At 45.6% G+C, this 21,079-nt stretch overlaps 7 protein-coding genes and 1 long non-coding RNA gene across 12 annotated transcripts; 4 read left to right on the forward strand and 4 right to left on the reverse strand.

The window, feature by feature from the left end:
- Positions 1-394: 394 nt before the first annotated feature.
- LOC116928161 lies at positions 395-3,485 on the reverse strand. Its single transcript, XM_045176263.1, has 4 exons — positions 3,043-3,485; positions 2,697-2,922; positions 792-1,029; positions 395-702 (listed from the first exon to the last, which is right to left on the reverse strand). The coding sequence occupies exons 1-4, from the start codon at positions 3,448-3,450 to the stop codon at positions 519-521; spliced, it is 1,056 nt and encodes a 351-aa protein (XP_045032198.1). The 5' UTR covers positions 3,451-3,485; the 3' UTR covers positions 395-518.
- LOC116932742 lies at positions 1,415-2,402 on the forward strand. 2 transcript variants are annotated; one of them, XR_006648937.1, is made up of 4 exons: positions 1,415-1,593; positions 1,838-1,911; positions 2,024-2,075; positions 2,145-2,402. It is a non-coding gene; the product is annotated as an uncharacterized LOC116932742 (long non-coding RNA). The 2 variants fall into 2 exon arrangements; XR_004399678.2 differs by lacking the exons at positions 1,415-1,593; positions 1,838-1,911 and having other exon boundaries at positions 1,951-2,075.
- Positions 3,486-3,704: 219 nt separating the features above from the next.
- Positions 3,705-5,729, reverse strand: LOC123474019. The gene is made up of 3 exons (XM_045175801.1): positions 4,561-5,729; positions 4,265-4,478; positions 3,705-4,069 (listed from the first exon to the last, which is right to left on the reverse strand). Exons 1-3 carry the CDS (start codon positions 5,636-5,638, stop codon positions 3,856-3,858), a joined length of 1,506 nt encoding a protein of 501 aa, XP_045031736.1. The 5' UTR covers positions 5,639-5,729; the 3' UTR covers positions 3,705-3,855.
- A 637-nt stretch (positions 5,730-6,366) lies between these two features.
- Positions 6,367-12,477, forward strand: LOC116934425. Its single transcript, XM_045176787.1, has one exon. The coding sequence runs from the start codon at positions 6,367-6,369 to the stop codon at positions 12,475-12,477; it is 6,111 nt and encodes a 2,036-aa protein (XP_045032722.1).
- A 1,048-nt stretch (positions 12,478-13,525) lies between these two features.
- On the reverse strand, positions 13,526-15,761 carry LOC116928159 (alpha-(1,3)-fucosyltransferase C). The gene is made up of 2 exons (XM_032935263.2): positions 15,582-15,761; positions 13,526-15,498 (listed from the first exon to the last, which is right to left on the reverse strand). The coding sequence occupies exons 1-2, from the start codon at positions 15,759-15,761 to the stop codon at positions 14,452-14,454; spliced, it is 1,227 nt and encodes a 408-aa protein (XP_032791154.2). The 3' UTR covers positions 13,526-14,451.
- Positions 15,762-16,536: 775 nt separating this feature from the next.
- Positions 16,537-18,260, forward strand: LOC116928157 (alpha-(1,3)-fucosyltransferase C). Its single transcript, XM_032935261.2, has one exon. It carries the CDS (start codon positions 16,674-16,676, stop codon positions 18,036-18,038), a length of 1,365 nt encoding a protein of 454 aa, XP_032791152.2. The 5' UTR covers positions 16,537-16,673; the 3' UTR covers positions 18,039-18,260.
- LOC123474020 (methyltransferase-like protein 24) lies at positions 18,161-19,429 on the reverse strand. Its single transcript, XM_045175807.1, has one exon. It carries the CDS (start codon positions 19,225-19,227, stop codon positions 18,274-18,276), a length of 954 nt encoding a protein of 317 aa, XP_045031742.1. The 5' UTR covers positions 19,228-19,429; the 3' UTR covers positions 18,161-18,273.
- Positions 19,430-19,467: 38 nt separating this feature from the next.
- Positions 19,468-20,850, forward strand: LOC116928162 (protein Star). Of its 4 annotated transcripts, XM_045175806.1 has the most exons (5): positions 19,468-19,609; positions 19,682-19,778; positions 19,842-20,017; positions 20,095-20,289; positions 20,356-20,850. In XM_045175806.1, the coding sequence occupies exons 1-5, from the start codon at positions 19,550-19,552 to the stop codon at positions 20,749-20,751; spliced, it is 924 nt and encodes a 307-aa protein (XP_045031741.1). In that variant the 5' UTR covers positions 19,468-19,549; the 3' UTR covers positions 20,752-20,850. The 4 variants fall into 4 exon arrangements, with proteins under 4 accessions (XP_045031741.1, XP_045031740.1, XP_032791161.2 ...); XM_045175805.1 differs by having other exon boundaries at positions 19,682-20,017; XM_032935270.2 differs by having other exon boundaries at positions 19,550-19,778.
- The last annotated feature ends 229 nt before the right edge of the window (positions 20,851-21,079 follow it).

The following is a 21,079-nucleotide window of genomic DNA, read 5'->3' on the forward strand; positions in this document are numbered from 1 at the left end:
TACTTGTATTCGCTGTTTGGGATTTATTAAAAAAAGCATGTTGCTTAATGGTTTTTTTTTTATTTAATTTTTTAAATATTTTAAACTAAATAACGATCTACTTTAAGCATATTTTAAAAATCTTTAAATCGCATTGTACCTAATGGTAAAATTTGATCACACTAGCAGTTGTGGCTGCTGAGATATTGTGATTTTCATTTTATGTGTGTATGAAGAAGCTTTCTTATGGGAAAACCCACGTTGCAATTGCGTCGACACACCGTTTCAATTGCCCTGCTACCATGGCAATTGAAACACTCGAAGCGACCTCAGTTTTTTACAATTTACTACTATTATAATTAATTTTTTCTAATAAAAAAAAATATCGTTCAGTAGCTGAGATAATAGGCTACAATTCTATATAATTTTTATATTAAATTTTTCAGTTTTTTTCCAAAAAATACAAAAAACCAAAAAGTGTATCAATTGCCCCCACTCTCCCCTACCTATACATCGTTTGCTGGTTTTATAGTCGGTTTTTAGCATAGGTGATTGAAGATCAACTGACTTCCCAAGGATACAGCCCCAAATCCTGGATGGATAAAATCATAACAATTGGAGTACATCTTCTGGTCCCTGCGCTGGAATGCAGTCAGCGCGCACGCCCGCACGTTTTCTTCGACAATGGCGCTGATGGAATCCCAGATGACCACTCCTGAACCGCTGCGCGTTCAATTCAAATAATATTTCGAATGAAAATCATTATACGAATCTGTGGATAGGAATTTTTCTATTTCTTCTTATTTACGTACTTGAAAACGCGGCGAATCTCGTTGTTGTATTTGTCAATCTGGTCGGGATAGATGTCGTAAGCATCGGGAGTCGTTTCTTCGACCGTTCGGCTTTGATACAACCACACCATTTTCTGTCGTCGATGATGAGCAGCCAGGCTTTTTTCGACTAGAGGTAGCAGTTTGTCTTCCAAAAGACTGACGTACATCTCTAAATTGTGGCTGACGTCGTTGGTGCCGACATGGTGAGCCGTTATTCCTGCGGTTCATATTATATACGCGAAAGCGCATATAGAATGGTTATTCTTAAATTCGTCGTCCATCATCTTTGTGGTTTGTGTAAAGCTAGACTGCTAAGACTGCTGGCCGTCAAAATGAACAGCGTTTGGTTGAACACACAGTTAAAAGTGGCTTGCCCACCTAAGCCTACTTATTAAGTGTACCCATTCATAGTGTAGGTTTGGTGGACATCGTCAACACTTTTTAAAAGTGTATAAGCCCACTTATAAACGATTTCCCGTGTACCCATCCACAAGTGTACAACACACTTGTAAAACCCTTTGTTTCTCCTCGCGCTCTTGCCTTCGAGCAATTTCTCTTCCATTTGAAATTTGGCAACATTTCAGTCTGTGAGTCTGTTGTTGACTTGTTGTGACGCTATCTATCCTCCAACAGGGAATGAATTTTTTCAAGTTTTTTTCTGTTAATACATTTTCTCTTTTTTAAATTTGTGGAATCAACTCGCCATTTACTGCTCTGGAATTGAATCCCCTATCAAGATTCCAACTAATATCCTTACTATATAGTGGATTCATCAAATCTGGTAAGAAAAGTTTTTGGGGAAAAGTATTTCACACATTTTTTTCCATGTTTTGATGTTATTTCATAGCTGTTATATTTATATGATTATTCTGACTGGCGTTTAAGTTTTAAAAATGCTACATCAAACCTTAATTTTTTTGAGCAATCTAAAATTGTTATGTTACTCTGTAAAGTTTTAAACTAGCTTGTTTGAGAAGTGAACCTTTATCGATAAGTCCTAACATCTCTTATTCATTTCATTACAGAATGCCAACTCCATTTAACTTCTTTAAAGCAACAAGTCATCATGCCGATATTGAAAATGTTTTCCATTTATAAGGTATAATAATAAATGTCTCATTATTCAATTTTGTTTTAAGTTAACTGACATTTGTTTTTTCTTATTATTAAATTGCCCCAACTGTGGCCCGTTTCTCATGTCTACATCACAGCTTCTTCAGCAATTAGTCTTCATGGTGACATAAAGAAATTTACCTACATCAGGTATAAGAAATGTCTATAATTTTTCAAGTATTTATAAGTTAACTGATGTTTTTTCTTCTTTTCATTTAGCTTCATCTGAAAATCAGCTTTAGTCCCCGCTCCTGATCTGTTTAGCACAGCTGTTCATCTCAGCCAAATCTGCACATCAACCGAGACATCAACTATACAGCCAACACTCATCTACACTGTCCTCAGTTATATTAACCATATTATATTGTATTGTATTATTGTTATATTATTGTCCCAGTTTGTTCGATTGAGACATGTTGTTTTTAAATACAGAATATAGCATGGTCAGACTTGACTGATGATGCTTTTTCCTACAAATTGAATATTTTTATTTAAAAAATTTTGTACACTTAAATTTAGCCAACTTATTATACACCTATTTGTACACCTATTGCTAGGAATAAGTATAGGATTTTAGGGTACACTTAAACACACTTAGTACCTAAGTGGGGGGATACACTTAATTTTAGGTGTATAATTAAGTGTATGCATACACCTAATAGTGGGCATCTACACTTATAAGTGGGTACTTCCATTTTCCCCACTTGCAAGTGGGGTTAAGTGTACATTTTACTTTTAACTGTGCAGAAACTGCTGCTTTACCTACAGTACCTAATAGGATGAAGTCGGGTGACGATGTAGAGTTGCCATCGTTGCTCGCCGATGTCCATCGTTCGAAATCGGCTAGCACCTCTTCTCTGATGAGATCGCGCCAATAAAAGGAGACTCTTAGGTTATTTAAAAGTGCGCTCGTCACGTTACGGTCCTCGTGAAAGTAGTATTCAGCGAACGCTGAAGAATTGCTCGCCGTTGTCTTTCGATCGTAGTCGGGGATCCACTGTCATTTTCATTTTCCAGTGCAACGGTCGAGAAGTGGGCACATTTTGGTCAATGGAAAACCAGAAAAATGAAACTAAATGAAAACCTATACAACTAAACGATAATTGAATAAATATACTTTGAGAAAGCTGACAAAATGTTGGCGAACGGTCGAATCTCCGACGAAAGCGAAATGCATGGGCCGGTGATTTCCGCTTTGGCGGGACGACGACAAAAAATCGAAACATTTGACCACATCTTCTTTGGTGTATTTCTTGACGGGCATTCGGCTTCGATGGAATAGGTCACTGTCAACGTGGCTGACTAGATAATTTCTCGTGTCAAAGTAACGGCGATCGAAGAAATCTACTGCTCTGCTACCGGCATCAGGATGCCGGTCATCAGCAAAACTGTTGCTTCCAACAAAACGAACGTTTAGCTTCATGGATATTGCAGAACGAAGAGACAGTGCCACGATGAAGGTGATAGCCAAGAGCACTATGAGGTTTATTAACGAATAATGAGCTACTGAAGTGGAGGGAAACATCACAGATGGACGACCGAACCCAAATCAGACGTGGCAGGGAGGATGCTGGTGGATGGTGGACCGGACGGTGGACGGACGGTAGAGGGGGCAGTCTCGAGGAGAGAGGGTGTGGCTATCCTTTGCTACTCATTTTCAAAGCCCTCCAATCATCAGTTGGATCATCAGATTCATTTTTTTTTCTGGAATCCATAGTCCAGTTTGTATCGCAAACGCGACATAGGTACGAACTAAGACAGATTCACAGCACACTTGCATCAAACAAAGAGGAATGATATATTTTCTTATTCACCGGTGGCCGACACAAACGATTCGATGTAAGAATGAAAACGAAGATGGGCTGTTTGCATTTCTTTTCTGTACGTAACAATAACATAATGTCATCCAAAACTAAATCGTTAAGTTAAATTATTGGACGACTGGTTCAGTGTGGTCGAATGATCTTCTTGTTCCATTCACCACGATACACTGGGTCTTATTTGTGTAGACATCCTCTGCCACCTGATGGGATGATTCCATCAATTCCCGTAGCTTGGTGACACCTGCATCATTCATACGCCAAGCAACCATGGCGTTCACGTCGCACACCGTGGGAGTATGGTGCACTGAGCGTCGGAAAGGCCTGTTGAATCGATTTTTTTTTATATTTTTTTTTATGTTATTTTTTTGTTTGTTTTTTGATCAGCAGCTCTCACAATATGTTTATACACTAATGTTTGGGGGTAGTAGCCTAGGAAAAGTAATAATTTAGCTTTGCAGATAACAGATATGAAAACAGGGAGAGACGAACGAAATATCGAGACGAATAATGTCATACCCAGTTCGATCTGATAAATGAAGGGTCTTGATGCCGGCTTTCTCCACGCACAGTCCGAAAAAGTAGACATCTTCAAATGGCAGCATGGGCGTCGTTTGACAGGCAGCTAATAACGGGAGGATTGAACTTCCTGATATTAACGAAATTGCCCCTAAAATGTAGGGAGGATACTCAATCCACGGCCATTCTGCGTACGAGATTTGCCATTTCCCTTCTGTTATGAAAGGCACAATAGTGTTCTGTATTAGTGTATATGTGTTTTATATGCTGTGCTATAGGCCTACGGCGTTACATACCTCGATAAGCGTGACCCTTAATTGGCGTACCGGAACCGAAGACCGACATGTTGGAATGACGATAGGAACGAACGAAATGGGCGAGATTACTCACATTGACGTAGACGTCGTCATCGACTTTAAGAAGAAAGTCAATTTCGCCAGCACAATGGCTGCGCAGCCAGTTGAGCAGGCCAGCTATTTTTAGCGGCAAGTTTCTGTAGAAATCCGACATCCCAATCTGGATAACGTCGCCGTATAACTGACTCTCTTCTTCAATTCGACGTTGCGTCCCGTCATCCTCCGAAAGCCCCAAAATAAAAGCGAAACCGGCTATTGCCAACGGACCGTTTCGATGCACGGCTTGAACGTGACTCTTCCACGTCCGTCGAATCGTCGTTCGCTGATGGAAATTCATCGTGGCCGATATGACGGCTATGAAGACAGTTGACTTGCCACTCAAAGCTGCTGATGGGCACGACGCAGCAACAGAGATGGGATATCGGAAAGAAAGAACATCGTTTATCACCGGTCCGAATTCAGGTAGAAGCGGTTCGACATTCGTCAATGGCGCAAGACCTAATCGAGCCACTGCGTAGCGGGTGTAATTCTCCACGCCAGCATAAGGAGAGTCCCGCAAACAATTTGATATGTAATCGAAAAAATCTCGATTAACTGTCACTTTTTTGATTTGAGAAAGATTGGTTTCGCCAACCAATGTTTCGCTCGATGCGATTGTACTCTGTTCCGCCTTGCGCCGTCTCTCTTGTTCGTACACTTTCAATTTGGCAAGTAATTTCAGGTTTTCTCGTCTCAGAAATTTGGCACTTTTCAAGAGGAAACTCTTCCTACCTTCATTTAGAAATTCATTGAGTTTTGATTGTAGTATTTCTTTTTCCAGAATTAGATTTCGGATTGCGTCTGATGCCATCGGCTGCAGCTGTTGCTCGCAACACGGACGTGCAGTTAGCATTTGCTGAGACGTTGGCGACATGAGGTTCGCCACGAGGCTACAACCAATGACAAATGTGGACACGACTAAGACTGGAAGAAGGACACGGGCGACTGTAGAAAAGCGAACCATCCGCGGGGAAAGCATTGCTTTACTTCACCTAGTAGACTGTAGTGTAGTTCGCGTATAGCTGCTGTTGATAAAAGCTATGCGTAGTTACGTATGGCCCAAAATGTGGGGTGCTTGTGTGCTGTTACCGAGTTGCCATGGCAACTCGGCCGGGCTTCGCGCGCGCCTTTAATTTACCCCCCCTTTTTTCATCTATTGTTTCTCTAATTCGCGCATCTTTATTCTTTTGTTTTGTCGTAAGTGATCGAATGACGTGTTTTAACGAGGCAGTCACGTTTTTGCAACTGTAGCGTCTGGTCGCCATTTTTTGTCCCCTCATTTTTTATCTTCGCCCGCGTCTTAAAGTTTAATACAAGGTTTTGCGCCCTGCCCGTTCGGTTTTTGATCGTTATTTCGCATCGCCTTTCGAACGATCGTTATCTTACGGTTAGTTTACAACATTTTTGGTGCCGAAACCCGGGAGATTCGACCCTGGTAACTTTAACGCAACATTCGTTTTTCGACATTCATTCTTCGTCATTCGTTCTCTTCATTGGGTTTTCGTCGTTCATTTTCTTCACTGGATATTTCTTTTATGCTTTTGTCTCTTTACATCCCAACGCTGAATCAACCGCCAGCCCAGGAGGGGTAACGGTCAGAGTTCCCGGATTTTGAGCAAAAGCTTTCTTTACGTGCCAGTATTTAAGTGGCTCTCCAAGCCTTTCTTTTATCATTCCGAGCATCGTGTCCACTCTCTTGAATTCATCATGGCTACTCAAGATGAGCTTCGTGATGCTGATTTGATCGTTGCCGCTCCTGATGCTGTTATTCGAGGCCTTTCGCCGACTCGTTCGTTCGCCTCGGATTCGACAAGTCGTCTCGATCCTGCAACCTTGATCAGCAAACGTTCCCATCATCGAAGAAATTTCACCCGCAACGTGAATAAAGTCAAGATGGTGATTCACGAGACAGGTCCTTCCATCTACTCAAACGATCTCATCACGAAGGCCAACGATCATTATGAGCAATGTATGTATTACCATCATCGTTATTGTGCAAAATTGGGTGTCACCGACGACACTTGGTTGGAGAATTTGCGTCATGATTATAATACGGCTCATGAAGAATTTGCCACAGCCCGTCGCCCCGGCCATGATACCGAACAACCAGCGCCTAGAGCAACGACCCGCACGAGAGCTCAAGTTCGCCCCGGTTCTGTCGAGTCAACCCGTCAACCCGAGTTCGCCCCGCTGGATGTGCCCGTCAGCACATCTCGCCCCGGTGTGGTTGAGTCGACCCGTCAACCCGAATCTGCCTCGCGGGGTGTGCCTACCAGTACATCCCACCATTCCCGTGAGGAAGATGTCTCTCGCACCGAAGTGGTTGTCGATCCCGTTAGTGACAGTCATCATCAGGCCGAGGGTAGCCGCCCGTCTTCTTTGGCCAGCTCCAGGTCTTCGGTTGCCGCCAGCATTTCGTCTTCTCATCGTTCGCGGAGCTCTACCCTTTCGGCTCTGACTAGAGAACGCCTTGCTGCCGAACTCGACCTTGAACTTGCACGCAAGCGGCGAGAAGAAGAAAAGAATGAAAATGACCTTCTGGACGAGCTAGCCCGTAAGTTACGTGAGGAGAAGATTCGTATCGGGGCCAAACGAAAGGAACGGAAAATCGAGGAAGAAATCGCACGTCTTCGTATGAACGAGAAGTTGTCAAAGAGGTCTGTTCGTTCGCCTTCGCCGACCTCCTTGAGTTCTTACAGTGAACCAGATGACGATATCCATATTCCGTTGCCGAAGAGTAAGCCTCGTGACAAAGTGCTGCTTCCCACCGGGCCATCCGACAAGAGCGCAGATAGCTGGATCGACGATCTGGAACAGAAACCGACGGCCTTACCCGCTGCAGCGCCCATGCCTTGGATGTTTGGAGGTTCGGCCCCGTTCACGTGTAGGACACCGTTTGATGGCGACCCTCGAGATTGGCTTCTCTTTGCCTCAAGATTTCGAGCCCTCGTCCACGACGTCATTCCGAACGATGCCCAGCGTTTGGCCATTCTTACCGAGTGGGTTGGCCCTAGCGTTTTTCGCCGCATCTCGCCATTGTTAAAGGCTCCTCGTGGGTACACTGCAGTTCTTGCCTATCTTAAGAAGCACTACGGTTCGAGCGAGCAGATCGCTCGCTGTCAAATACACGATCTTCTTAGTCTTCCCTTCGTCAAGCCGGGTGATCGCCAGGCGCTTGAAAGTTTTTCTGATCAGCTGCACGGAGCTGTTGTGGTGTTGGAACAAGGGGGATTGGAGCACGATCTTAAGAGTGCTGCTAATCTTGATCAAGCAGTACAGAAGCTGCCACCTGTCTTTCGCCATCGCTGGGCCCGTTACGCACGTAAGCGCTTACCGAAAGGTGTCGACCTTAGCGACTTAGACCGGTTCATGGAAGAGGAGCGGATGGCTCGTTCGGCATTCGAGTTGGCGCCTAAGGTTGATGTTCGTGAAAAGCGTGTTACGTTTCCCAAGCCAGCCGTTGAAAAGCACCCTTCAAGCAGACCTGCAATTCTGAAACCGCCACCCGTTCGGCCACCCCCTACCATCTTAGCCACCCAAGTAGCGAAAGACGTAGATGTCGAGTGTCCAGGCTGCGGCGGTGCTCATCGACTTGTTTCTTGCCCCGAATTACAGAGGAAGTCACCGAGTGAACGAGCGCTGGTGGCGAAGGAGAAAGGCGTATGTTTCAACTGTCTTGGAGGAAAGCACCGCAGTGCGGATTGTCGTTCAAAACCCGCTTGTGAATCCACCGGATGCCGTGCACGTCATCATTCGCTGTTGCATGGTGCGGAGAGAGTTTTTCCTGAGAAAAGCACACCTCGTCAGTTCCCGTCATCCGCCGGAGGCCAAGAATGTTTTCAAGGACCTCAAACACTCGCCATTGCTCCCCGCCTGACATCTGATGTTCTCTTGGCCGTGGTTCCCGTCCGACTTCGTGCGGGTTGCCGGACTCTTGACGTTTTCGCTCTGCTCGACACCGGGAGCCAAGCTACCCTTTTGCGTGAAGACGCGGCTAATGCGCTTGGTCTTACGGGCCGGCCACGCAAAATTCGTTTTGGAACCTTCCATGGAAACGATCCGGTCGTCGAGACTCGTCTTGTGGGCTTCTCCGTTTCGTCGCTAGAGGGAGACCAAAACTACAAGGTTTCCGACGCCTTTGTTGTGCCTCGTCTAAATGTTGGGCAACGCAAGATAAAAGATGTTCTCGCTTCGTTCGATTATCTTCGTGACCTCAACTTTCCTGCTCGAGACGCTGGTGAAGTCCAGATTTTGATCGGGATGGACGTTCAAGACGCCCATCTAAACATCGAGGTTCGTCGCCCTCCATCTGGAGTTCGGGGCCCTAATGCTGTGCTCACCCCATTTGGCTGGTGCGTTGTTGGGAGGACCTATCCATTACCGGCAGTGGAAGATCCAAGCATAAATTTCGTTAAGCTGGGAACGATCGAGCAGCTGGAAGAGTGCGTCGAAAGGTTTTGGAAAACCCAATCTCTCCCAGTTCGTGATGCCCCCAGTACATTTATGTCGTCGTCAGACCGTGCCGCAATGGACCAACTCGAGTCGACCATTCGGCACACTGGAACGCGTTACGAAGTAGGTTTGCCCGTTCGCCCGCATTGCCCGAAGTTGCCGGACAACAAAGAGTTTGCACGTCGCAAGTTCTTCGCACTGGAGAGGAGACTTCTTTTACACAACGACCTTCGCCAAGCAGTTACGGCGCAGATGAAGGAGGTGTTTTGCAGCGGCCACGCAGTGAAAGTCACTTCTACAGCTCCCGGTTCCAAGGTGTGGTTCCTACCTTATCATCCGGTTCGACATCCAACGAAGCCCAGCAAGATTCGTCTCGTTTACGACGCTGCTGCCCGGTTTAAAGGAACCGCGATCAACGACATCCTGCTGAAAGGTCCGGATCTCACCACGCAGTTATTGGCCGTGCTGCTTCGCTTCCGTGAAAGGAGAATTGGCGTTACTGCAGACATTGCGAAAATGTTTTATCAAGTGCTGGTTCGTGAGTCAGATTGCACAATGTTTCGTTTTTTGTGGCGCGAGCCTGGAACTGAAGACCCTATCCAGGAATTCCAGATGACGGTGCACATTTTCGGTGCTGTCTCATCGCCAACGGTTTGCAGCTTTGCCCTTCAGCGTCTCGAAAAGGATGCGCCCGAACACCTGAAGGAAGTCGCGAGGCGTATTCGTTCCAGCTTTTATGTGGACAACCTGTTGTCGTCGTTCGACGAAGTGGATGAAGGCGTTTCCATCAGTCAGAAGCTGGTTGAACTACTCAAGCTCGGTGGTTTCGACCTCGTCCAGTTTCTGAGCTCTTCGCGTTCGTTGTTGGACCAACTTCCGTCTTCCTCTCGTCTGGTTCCCGAGCTCGACCTAGATTTTGACGATTTGCCCACCGAGCGCACGTTGGGGTATCTGTGGAGTTGTGAGCGAGACGAGTTCGTTTTCCGTTTTAAGAAGACAGAAGAGGCCTTTTCAAAACGCTCGATTCTTTCGGCAATTTCGAGCATCTATGATCCTCTTGGTCTCCTAGCACCCGTCGTTTTGGTGGCGAAAATCATCCTTCAGGACATCTGGCGACTCAAAGGTGGCTGGGATGAGATTCTGCCCGCCGATATTCTGAATCGTTGGGGGCGCTTTGTGGAACATCTGCCGATGCTCGAACTGCTGAACATCCCGAGAAGTTTCTTGACTAGTCCCCAGTCGGCGTATCGTTCTTTTCAGTTGCACGCTTTTTCGGACGCATCGAAAGACGGTTTTGGTGTTGTAATTTATCTTCGAGCTGAAACCTCTGGCGAGGTCGAAGTCTCTTTCGTAATGGCAAAAGTAAGAGTTGCTCCCATCCATCAGCTTTCGATTCCGAAGATGGAGCTTCAAGGTGCTTTGCTAGCAGTCAGGTTAGCAAACTATCTGTTGAAGGAGCTGACTCTGCCCATATCGAATGTGTTTTTCTGGGTTGATGCGATGACTGTTGTTCGGTGGATCCACGCCAGCCATCGTCGTTACAACGTGTTTGTCGCAAACAGAATAGCTGAGATCCTGGATTCAACGACCCCTTCGCAATGGAGACATGTTCCTGGTGCACTTAACCCAGCAGACGAATGCAGTCGTGGTCTCTGTCCGTCCGAGCTCGATCCAAATCATCGCTGGTACCGTGGACCTGAGTTTCTAGTTTTGCCACCCGAGCAATGGCCGGCCCAGATTCCAGCTACTGAATTGATCGACCACGAAGACGAGTCCATTGGCTGTTTCCTAATCGCCAATCCTAGCGGGCCAGTAGATGACGTTGTGGCACGAGCCGATAATCTACATCGCCTAATTCGCATCGCCGCTTGGATTGAAAGATTCGTTCGCAACATCCAGATCCTCGTTCATCGGAGACGTGCCAGAGAAAGGTCTATTCTGGATGGCAATCATGAAGAAGCAGCGACCGGACAAAGTGAGCAGTTGAAAACGGGCCGGCAGCAGAGTGCGGACGAGCTGAAGTCAGCCCGTCGCCTTTTAATTCGTGTTTCGCAGCGCGACTCCTTCCCTGACGATTTAAGCAGTTTGCGGAAGGCGAAGTCCGTTCGCCCGGAGTCTCGGTTGCTGAAACTGTCCGTTTATCTAGATGACGCCGGAATCATTCGTGTTGGTGGCCGCCTTGAAAATGCCCCCATCAGCGCTGAAGCCCGTCATCCTGCCGTTCTGGAACCCAAGCATCCGCTTACCCGATTGTTCATACGCTGGGCGCATATTTCCGTGGCTCATGGACGAGCTGATCGCACTCTTGCTGAAGTTCGTGCTCGTTACTGGGTTTTGAAAGGACGCGAAGCGACAAAGTCGGTCATCACGACTTGCCTGTATTGTTCCCGCATGAGAGCCAAGCCGTTTCAGCCGATGATGGCCCCACTTCCAGCGGAGCGGGTCCAACCGTTCAGCCCTCCATTTACCCGTATTGGAGTGGACTACCTCGGTCCTTTCCCTATTTCAATTGGCCGGCGAACAGAAAATCGTTGGATCGCACTTTTTACCTGCCTCTCCACCCGTGCTATCCACCTCGAAATTACCCCGTCGATGGATGTGGATTCCTTTTTAATGGCTTTTACCCGTTTCGTCAGTCGTCGGGGTGCCCCGACCGATGTTTTTAGCGACAACGGTACCAATCTGACTGCAGGAGAACGTGAGCTGCGTGAGGCGGTTACCCGCCTTAACGACGTGAAAATTGCTGACCAACTTGCTCAGAAAGAAATTCGTTGGCACTTCTCCCCGCCTGCTGCCCCGCATTTCGGAGGTGTTTGGGAGCGTCTGGTTCGCTCGTGCAAGGAGGCCCTGCGCGCTATTCTCGGTCAGCAGACGGTGAAGGAGGAAACCTTTGCAACGGTCGTCATCGAAGTTGAGGGCCTACTCAACAATCGACCGTTGACGGATCTAGGTGCGGACCCGCAAGAATTCGAGCCGTTAACCCCGAATCATTTTTTGTTGGGGCGCCCCAATCCCCACTTGCCCGCTGACGTCATCGACCCGGAAATCAAATGTTTTCGCCGAAGATGGTTTCACGCACAGCAGATCGTGGATCAGGTGTGGAGCCGATGGTTACGGGAATACCTGCCGACCCTCACGACCCGCAACAAATGGACCCGATCGCAAAACAACTTGGAGGTGAACGACATGGTGCTTATGGTGGATCCAAAGTCGCCGCGCGGACACTGGCCAATTTGTCGTGTTGCCAGAGTTTTACCTGGTTCTGATGGTGTAGTACGCGCGGCCGAAATCATTACGAAGTCCGGCAAGACCTTCACCCGCCCGGTTGTGCGATTATGTCGCTTGGAAGCCTTGAGTGCTGCTTAATGTTTACCGCAGCAGGGCCGGCTGTGTTACCGAGTTGCCATGGCAACTCGGCCGGGCTTCGCGCGCGCCTTTAATTTACCCCCCCTTTTTCATCTATTGTTTCTCTAATTCGCGCATCTTTATTCTTTTGTTTTGTCGTAAGTGATCGAATGACGTGTTTTAACGAGGCAGTCACGTTTTTGCAACTGTAGCGTCTGGTCGCCATTTTTTGTCCCCTCATTTTTTATCTTCGCCCGCGTCTTAAAGTTTAATACAAGGTTTTGCGCCCTGCCCGTTCGGTTTTTGATCGTTATTTCGCATCGCCTTTCGAACGATCGTTATCTTACGGTTAGTTTACAACATGTGCCACTTGTTTTCGCAATCCAAAACAGGAGCACGGTTCGGCACAGCTTTTCAAAATCAGAATCAAGGACGAGTAGATTTGTTCAATCGAAAATGTTGTCTGGCCGGTGTAAATGTGGCCCCCTTGAAAATAGAATGATCGAATCGAAATCAGACGTAATAAAGTGAATCAAAATCGGAAAATGAAAAGCAGCAGCCGACTTGCTTTGTGACTTGTACAGTACCTTTCACCAGCATACAATAGAAGGACAAACGGTTGCCCATGAAACTTGGACGGGGCAGTCAGTTGGCGCGAGGAGGGAGTGGCTACTGGCTATCCTTTGCAACACATTCAAAGCCCTCCAATCAATCATCAGTTGCTTGGATTCATTTTTTCAGGAATCCACAGCTATTTTTTTAATGGGTACAGTACTTATTTATTTAATGTATAAAATAATCACTCTCTAAGAAATATGTCGGGAAAAAATTCCGAGATTACATTTCGGTACATTTTTACCGATATACTTGTCGGTTTTTCACTGATTTTACGCCAAAATCCCTACAATATGATTTTTTAAAGGCTAAGAAAAATCTCCGATAATCAATCACGGTATTCCGATTGAAGGACAAACATATTAGGGCGGGTTGGCGATCGTAACAAAGAAAAGTAAACAAAAGAATTGCCAGAGGCCTTGCCTAATTATCTAACTGATTTTTATTCTAGGTGTGGGGGACATTTTTGTTTGTATTGTTTATGTAAGAATGAAGGATTACAAAAAAAAAAATTGTTTTCCCTTAGGTTTGGCAAATTGGTTATCCTAACAAATAAGGATTTTTTAACGGGGAGGCACATTTTTTCCATTTTGGCCTCAAGATGAAGAGAATGAGTGCAGTTGTTAATTTGCAATTCTTTTTTCGACAATTCGACAATCGTAAAATCAATTTATATGGAACGTTAATGGCCAAAAGTCTAATTCATATTCATAACATATAAGATTTTCAATTCTATGAAAATTTTTCTATCACCCTACACATGTCTCACAATATAGTGCATTCTGTAATGCACATATAATAGTCAATGTGGCACAGTGGTAAAATATCATATTTATATGAAAAAGACGTATGGTGCTATGGTTCGAATCCCCCAATAACCACCAGCTCAGAGCTAAACGAATAGTAGTAGGTCGAAGAGAGGTAATAGTTTTAAAATATCGACAAAAAATTAAATAGTTGGCATTAAATAAAGTTATTAGAAATAAAAATTTTTAAGTTAATGTTATTCAATAACAATTAAAATAATGTCTTAACCGTTTATGATATTACAAAGTACTGCATGATGATGAAGGACGTCTGCACACATTTAGACAGACAGACCTTGAAAATACAAGAATACAGTAGGGGTAGAACCGTAGAAGGGGGAAACCAGACGTCTGGACCTTGAGAATGAAGGGGGTGGATACACCCCCCAAATTTTGGGAAAATAAAGGTAAATCGACAATAGTATTCGGATTACCACTGTTTTCCTGATTTAAATTGTCGGTAAAAAAATGCCGACAAAAAAGTCTGGACGTTGATTACCGAGTTATTTCTCGGTAAAAACCCCGAGATATTTCTTAGAGAGCACATACACAAAATCGGAACAGCGTGAAAGATTCAGTAATATAATTTGGTAGAATTCGTTTCGCATTCTCCTCCGTCCGACATCCACCATTGTTTAATGTCTCGGTAGGATTTGTTCGGCAAAGAGTCGTCGTGGGCCATTTGACACAGGTCGCACCAGCCGGACAAATCGAGAAGAGTGACGTCATAGTCTCTTTTCCAGTCAAAGTAACGTGCGTAAAGATCATCTGATTTGTCTAGCACCATCAAATAGTCAGCCAGTTCTTTAGCAGAACCAAAATCACGAACGTTGATGTAAGAATGCGGAGGTGCGAAACGGCCGTAATCAGCGCCGCCTAAGACGATCGGCACGGCGTCGTACGCCAGCGGCCGGATGAACTTCTCCGTCACGTAGTCTGGACACCACGAATTCTCCAAGGCCAGGTAGAATTTGTAATCGGAGCGCAACATGTCGTCGCAATTGGACGGGCATTCTTGGCTGCAACGGCCGAAGATGTCGACCGTCACGAACTGACTCAATTGGCGAACGTACTCTTCCCTGCGGATGGGCGTCGTACAATGAGCCACAAACCAAGCCACTAATTTCGTTTTGCTCCTGATTAGAGTGGCTTCGTTCTGTTTGATTATTCTTGTTGTGCTGTTGCTGATTTTCACTAGAGAGCCATAATAATCGCGAAGGATGACGTCAGAGTCTCTCCGGTACGTCATGGTCCAGTTGAAATAGTCGTACCGGAGACGAGGATCGCTGATGGTGTCCAGTTTGGTGTTGGCAGGCGATTCGAGCTGGGCGAAAACGAAACGCTGATGCGGTTGACGGTTCATCGGGACATCTGTCAGCGTGTCGATGTACAACACGACGACATCGCTTTGATGAATGAGCGACATGTCTGACGTGAAAAGACATGACGTGACTGGGCAACGGGCCTTGACCAGCGGTTCGTCGGCCATCGTTGACATCCACGTACTCCACATCAGAATGAGTTTGAATGAGCGAGACGTGCTGTTCTTATTGTCAGCCAATAGTTTCTTTGCTGCTTCACGTTGCTGAATGTCAGGTCGAACATCACCAGCTTTGTCTGCCTGATGAATTTGGTTTAAAACGAAATCAGACATACTCATTAGGCAAAGCAGTCGAGTATTTTCAATGAGACATCACGGCAAACCTTTTGCGTGTACGTCGATGCCGAGTGAGGGATATCGGAAGAGACGGGCGAATTCCAGCGATAGATGGCGACAATCTCTTTGTGGGAATGAATCGTTACCCAGGCCGTAAACAGAACTGCTATGCCAATCAAGTAACAGTAAATGAGCGTCCGTTTTGCCATATTGTTTTTCCGAAGCATAAGCAAGTAGAATGGCAAATTCTGTCAACAAAGTCTGTACGAAATATATACTTAAATTGAACAGTGACTTGTTCAGAGTTGAACGAACTCGAGGCAAACTTCTCTTTGGCCAAGGTGAACTACAACAATCTGTGTGGCTGCTACGTGTAACGCGGAAGGGGTCCAGTTTTCAGATACAACGCCATCGACATACTGAATTAGACGTTGTTTCCTGAGGCACGCAGTCGTTTCACGAAGATATCGTCTAATTACCTTTTCGTCTTCGTTCAGGGTCAGAGAATCTTGTTTCCCTCTTTTTCCTTGCAGCCTAACTCTCCACAATGATTATGCAGGATACTGTATAGATATACTTCAAGAACACCGATGGCGCGTGATTAAAACGCCATTAAGAGCAATCCGTTTCAATGTTAGGGGGAATATTATCTTTCGTTCGTATGTAAATCACGTTGTTACATGTTCAGTCAGTAGCTTTACAGACTTCAAAACAACCCTAATAACAGTGGGGAAGCTGTCCGGAGGCATTGAACGAATGCCAAGTGATCCCACTTGCGTTGCTTCAAACATGTATCTATGGAAAGAGGGGTTTATTTATTATGTAAGGCCCATACGCGTGCCAACGTACTGTAACATCTCTGTGTAATTGAAAAAAATCTATATGCGATGCATTTGTAAAAAGATTTCTACAGTTGCTGGACGGATTTCCCGTTGCCAAAATCTATAGAGCTTCTGATATAGTTAAGCAGAGTCAACGAACTTTCTGTGGCTGTACGACTGGATCCCGCACCTAAAAGCAAATAAAAACAACAAAAGAATGAATAATAAGGAATCCAACATCTAATAGTCAGTTCGTGACTGAACTCCAGGGCACCTCAACAGCATTTGCCCAGGTTCCCAAAGTGTTTTTTTTTCTCCATGCGTCTGAACAAAGAACGATTCGTCAAACTGACGGCCATTGGCCTTCTCAACACTCTAGCGATTATGCTCGTTAGTTACGGTGATTGGGACTACATCGAAAGTTATTACCATTCGTGGCAGCAGCTGCAACAACAGAACACTGATGGCAAACACAATTCAATTCAAATCAAAACGATCCTCTTCTGGAATGGGCCGAGACGATCTGAGATGACCATTTTCGGCACCGGACACGACGCTTTCGTTCAGCACGGCTGCCCAGTCAGCGACTGTGAAATCGTCAACAGTCCGTACCAATACCCAGACCGTCCACTCGACTCTTACGACGCCATCCTTTTCAATTTCAACGACGAATTTTGGTTATCGAAACGGCCGGAGTATCAGCGTCGACCTCACCAGCGATTTGTTTTCTTCACACAGGAGCCGCCACCGTCCATCGAGCCCATGAACATCGCTGGATATACCAATTACTTTAACTGGACGATGACGTATCGACGCGATTCGGACATTCTTTTGCTTTACGGAAGGATCCGGCCGAAACCGTCGGCCCCCACGACCAGCGAAGAAATTCAGGCGAGGATCAGAGAGACTCGCACAAAGTTCAACTGCGATCGAATCGAAGTAGACGATAATAAAACCACGGGGACGGCCAGTGCCATTTGTAACGAAAAAACGAAGAAAAAGAAAAGTCTGGTGGCTGCCATGATATCTCATTGCACGACAGACGGACGTCGAGAACATTACATCAAACGATTAAAGAAACACGTCAAGGTGGACGTGTACGGATTTTGCGACGAAGACGATCTCGGCTCCGGTCTGCGCTGCGAACCTCACGAACTGTTGACGTCGACGCCCGAATGTTACGACATGTTGGAATCCAACTACAAATTCTACCTGTCTTTCGAGAACGCCATCTGTAGTGATTACGTCACGGAGAAGTTTTTCAACATCATGAGCCTGCGCAATATCGTGCCCGTCGTTTACGGTGGCGCCGATTACGCCCAACTGGCGCCCGAACATTCTTACATCGACGCACTGGAATTCGAGCCGGATCAGTTGGCCGACTACCTGAAAATGCTCGACGCCAACGACACGCTGTACAACGAGTACCTGTGGTGGAAGGATGATTACGTCGTCGAGTCCGATCTGCAGGATATGGTCAATCACGGCTTCTGCGACCTCTGTCAGAAATTGCACGCCGACGAAGGCCGAATCAAGTATTATCCGAGTTTATTGCCCAAGTGGCATCCTGGACGATGTTTCCGGCCTCATTACAAATCCAACAGCAATAGCAGTAGGAGAAGGCTGGTTAAGAAATCGCCGCTTCGTGATCGATTAACTTGGACCATGGGACTGCCCACTTAATTTGTTCTTCTTCGTTTCAAGGCAGGCAGATTAGAAATTTAGAATTACTGGAAGATTGTCGAGAAAGCTAATTGATTTATTTGTTGATTTCTTTGCACTTGTTTGTTATTTGAACTATGAAATAAAGAGTAATGTATATTTGTTGGATTGCTTTGTTCATGGAATCTGTATACATATAAAGTTACATGTGCTCTTTATACAATTACACGCAAGATTTAAAAAAAAAAACCAATATTCACGCAGGTGTTACAGGACGCAATAGATTGCTATTGTACCACGCAATTTCGTAGCCTTGCGTATGTTTCCACAGCTGGAGTTGTACGAAATCACCAAGAAACCACGGATTGTACTCTGAATCGAAGCGAACCATCCCCATGTTCTCCATCGACCTAAGCAGTTTAGCCAACTCGCGATATTTGTCTAGAGGAGCATCAGTGACGAGATGGATTTCCATACCCAATTGGCGGATGTTGGACAACATGCCGGAACGAATGATCTCGGGCAGGACTGTCCATTCGGCAGCCTCGATATCCATTTTCAAATAGTCGATGATCTTACGGCCGTGGCCGACGGATAGTTCCTCGTAAATGGAGGAAAGCGACCTGATCTTCCAGTTGTAGTCAACGTCGTGCTTGTCTCGATCTCCTAGTCCCCAATCGTAAAAATGGACATTGCCAGGGCTGTGGTCGTGCGGATCCTTGCCCATGGACGGATCAAAAGCAAACACTTGACATCCGTAGTCTGACATTTGTTCGTCGAAAGACCATTCGTCGTTGATGCCGAAAGAGTAAACAAGACAATCGTCAGGTTTGGGGGCCACTTGAGGATCGATGCACACTGATTTCTGGCCGTCCATGCCTGACGGGTTTGCGTACATTGTGCCACCGAAATCGTGGACCAGTTGGCAGGATGGTCGGTTGCTCCACAAGAAGTATTCCATGACCTGGTTACCTGTTAACGTGTCCGAGTCCAGCAATGCGTCCCAGTAAGAAGGTGATGAATTAGCATCTGTTGCACTACGTAGGTCCCGTCTCAAGTTGCTAATGTAAGACGCGATGGCGAACCTTGAATCTACAGTAAATCGTACATACACTACACTGAATATTAGCAAGAAAGAAAGAGCCGCTAGGATGTTCCGTTTCTTCGTGTCACACATCCATCTGGGGATGAAACTTGCTAGACGTGTCATTGCTGTGGCTGTGCAATCTTGATCGTTCGTGAGTTTGGAAACTACAAAGCAACAGTCAAAACACGGGCCTTAGCATCGCAATGCAATGGAGGAGGAGCTTGGAGATCGGGAAGCAACGTGTACAATGCAGAATCGAGTACGAGACTCGGCCGACCGACTGCCACAGTCCGCCCTGTTCTCAAACGTAAGTTTCGTGTTTGAGAGTTCTATTGCTGTTGGATGTCTTCCTGTTGCATATTCAGTCTATAGAGTTTAGTATATAGACAGAAAATTTGAAACATTTCATTGTCTGATTTAGATTTATGCTGGTTGACGGTGGAGGATGAAATTCCATTTGAAGACTCTGATACCTGGCAAGTTACTTGTTTCTCTCATGATCATGGTGAGTATCTTTCTGCTCTTTTACACAAAAAAAAGAGAAGACAATCAAGCGGTGAATGCTCCACTGCTGCAGCATAGGAAATCAGCTTCTGCCGAGGATCGTTACTACAACTTGATGAACAACGGCGATGCATCGGAAATTGCGTTAACTGAAGATTACTGCAACGAAGGTTACACTGCGACCTGTGACAAATTTCATTTGAATTTTTACAATCTTGTACGCTGTAGAGCAGATTACGTGAATAGCCACCAACTACAGCAAGATCATCCTTGTGTGATTGACATTATTCGTCGCAAATACCTGCATTCTCCATCAGCAGTAAATGGTTCTGTCTTCGTCGAACGCACTGACGTCATTGATCCTTCGGCTGGACAATCTTCCATCGTTTTGCCGCATCTAAACAACAAAGTGTGTTTTATTTATTAATTTTTTAATTTAACAAATGGCCTGTTGTTCAAAAGCTATATACGATATAACGTATACAGACGGGAGGATTCTTCGTGGAATGTGGAGCTGGGGATGGCGAAACTCTATCCAACACTTACTACATGGAGAAGCAGTTGAAATGGCAGGGTGTCCTCATTGAAGCCGATCGAAAGTCCTTTAGTCGAATCCTGGCCAGTAAAAGACAATCTTACGCCTTACCTGTCTGTCTCAGTCTGAAGCCTTACCCAACTGAGGTAGCTACGTTACGTTATTATGTGCACAGCATATTTAAGTTGGATTGAATAATGGAACAATATCAGGTTTCCTTTTACGAGGATGGCATTGCCGGTGAAATTTATGGCGATAAAATTTCCAATTTGGAGGAAATAACAACGATTGAAAACATTGCGAATGTTCAATGCTTTCCGTTGTACTCGATCCTGTTGGCCGTCGGCCGAACGCAAGTGGATTATTTCAGCGTCGACGTGGAGGGCAGCGAATCTCAAATCCTAATGAGCGTCCCGTGGCACAAGGTCGACATCAAGACATTGACGGTGGAGGTGACGTCGAGGAGACAGGTGGACGTTGATTCTCTTACCAAATACATGGAAAAGCAGAACTATAAGAAAGTGGGCCTGATGGCTGGCTTGGGTTATTATGATTTGATTTTCGTTCAAAACAAAGAGGAACGTCATATCTCTTTTGATCGAACTTAATTACGGTAGTTCTCTTTTGATTCTGTTGATTGTACCTTGCTCGAGTTTTCCTTTCTTGTGATATTCAGTGTTTGAGAATACAACAGAGATTGACTTTTAGCTGCGTTGCTTTAGTTTTTGTTTGGCCTCTCCTTTTATGTTTGCTTCTGACTGTATACACAGACAACTTTCCTTTTTTCTACCTTGAAAACCTGATTGGAGGTACTGTCGGTTGCTCAAGTGATGGTCATCTCCTTCAAATCCAGTCTGTCTGTTCCTTTCGACATCCACCTTCATTGGCCAAGGCTTCATCTAAATTTCACTTGAAAAGTAATAGCAGACTCTTGTG

Source organism: Daphnia magna, linkage group LG7, assembly GCF_020631705.1.
Source record: "Daphnia magna isolate NIES linkage group LG7, ASM2063170v1.1, whole genome shotgun sequence".
Lineage (NCBI taxonomy): Eukaryota > Metazoa > Arthropoda > Branchiopoda > Diplostraca > Daphniidae > Daphnia > Daphnia magna.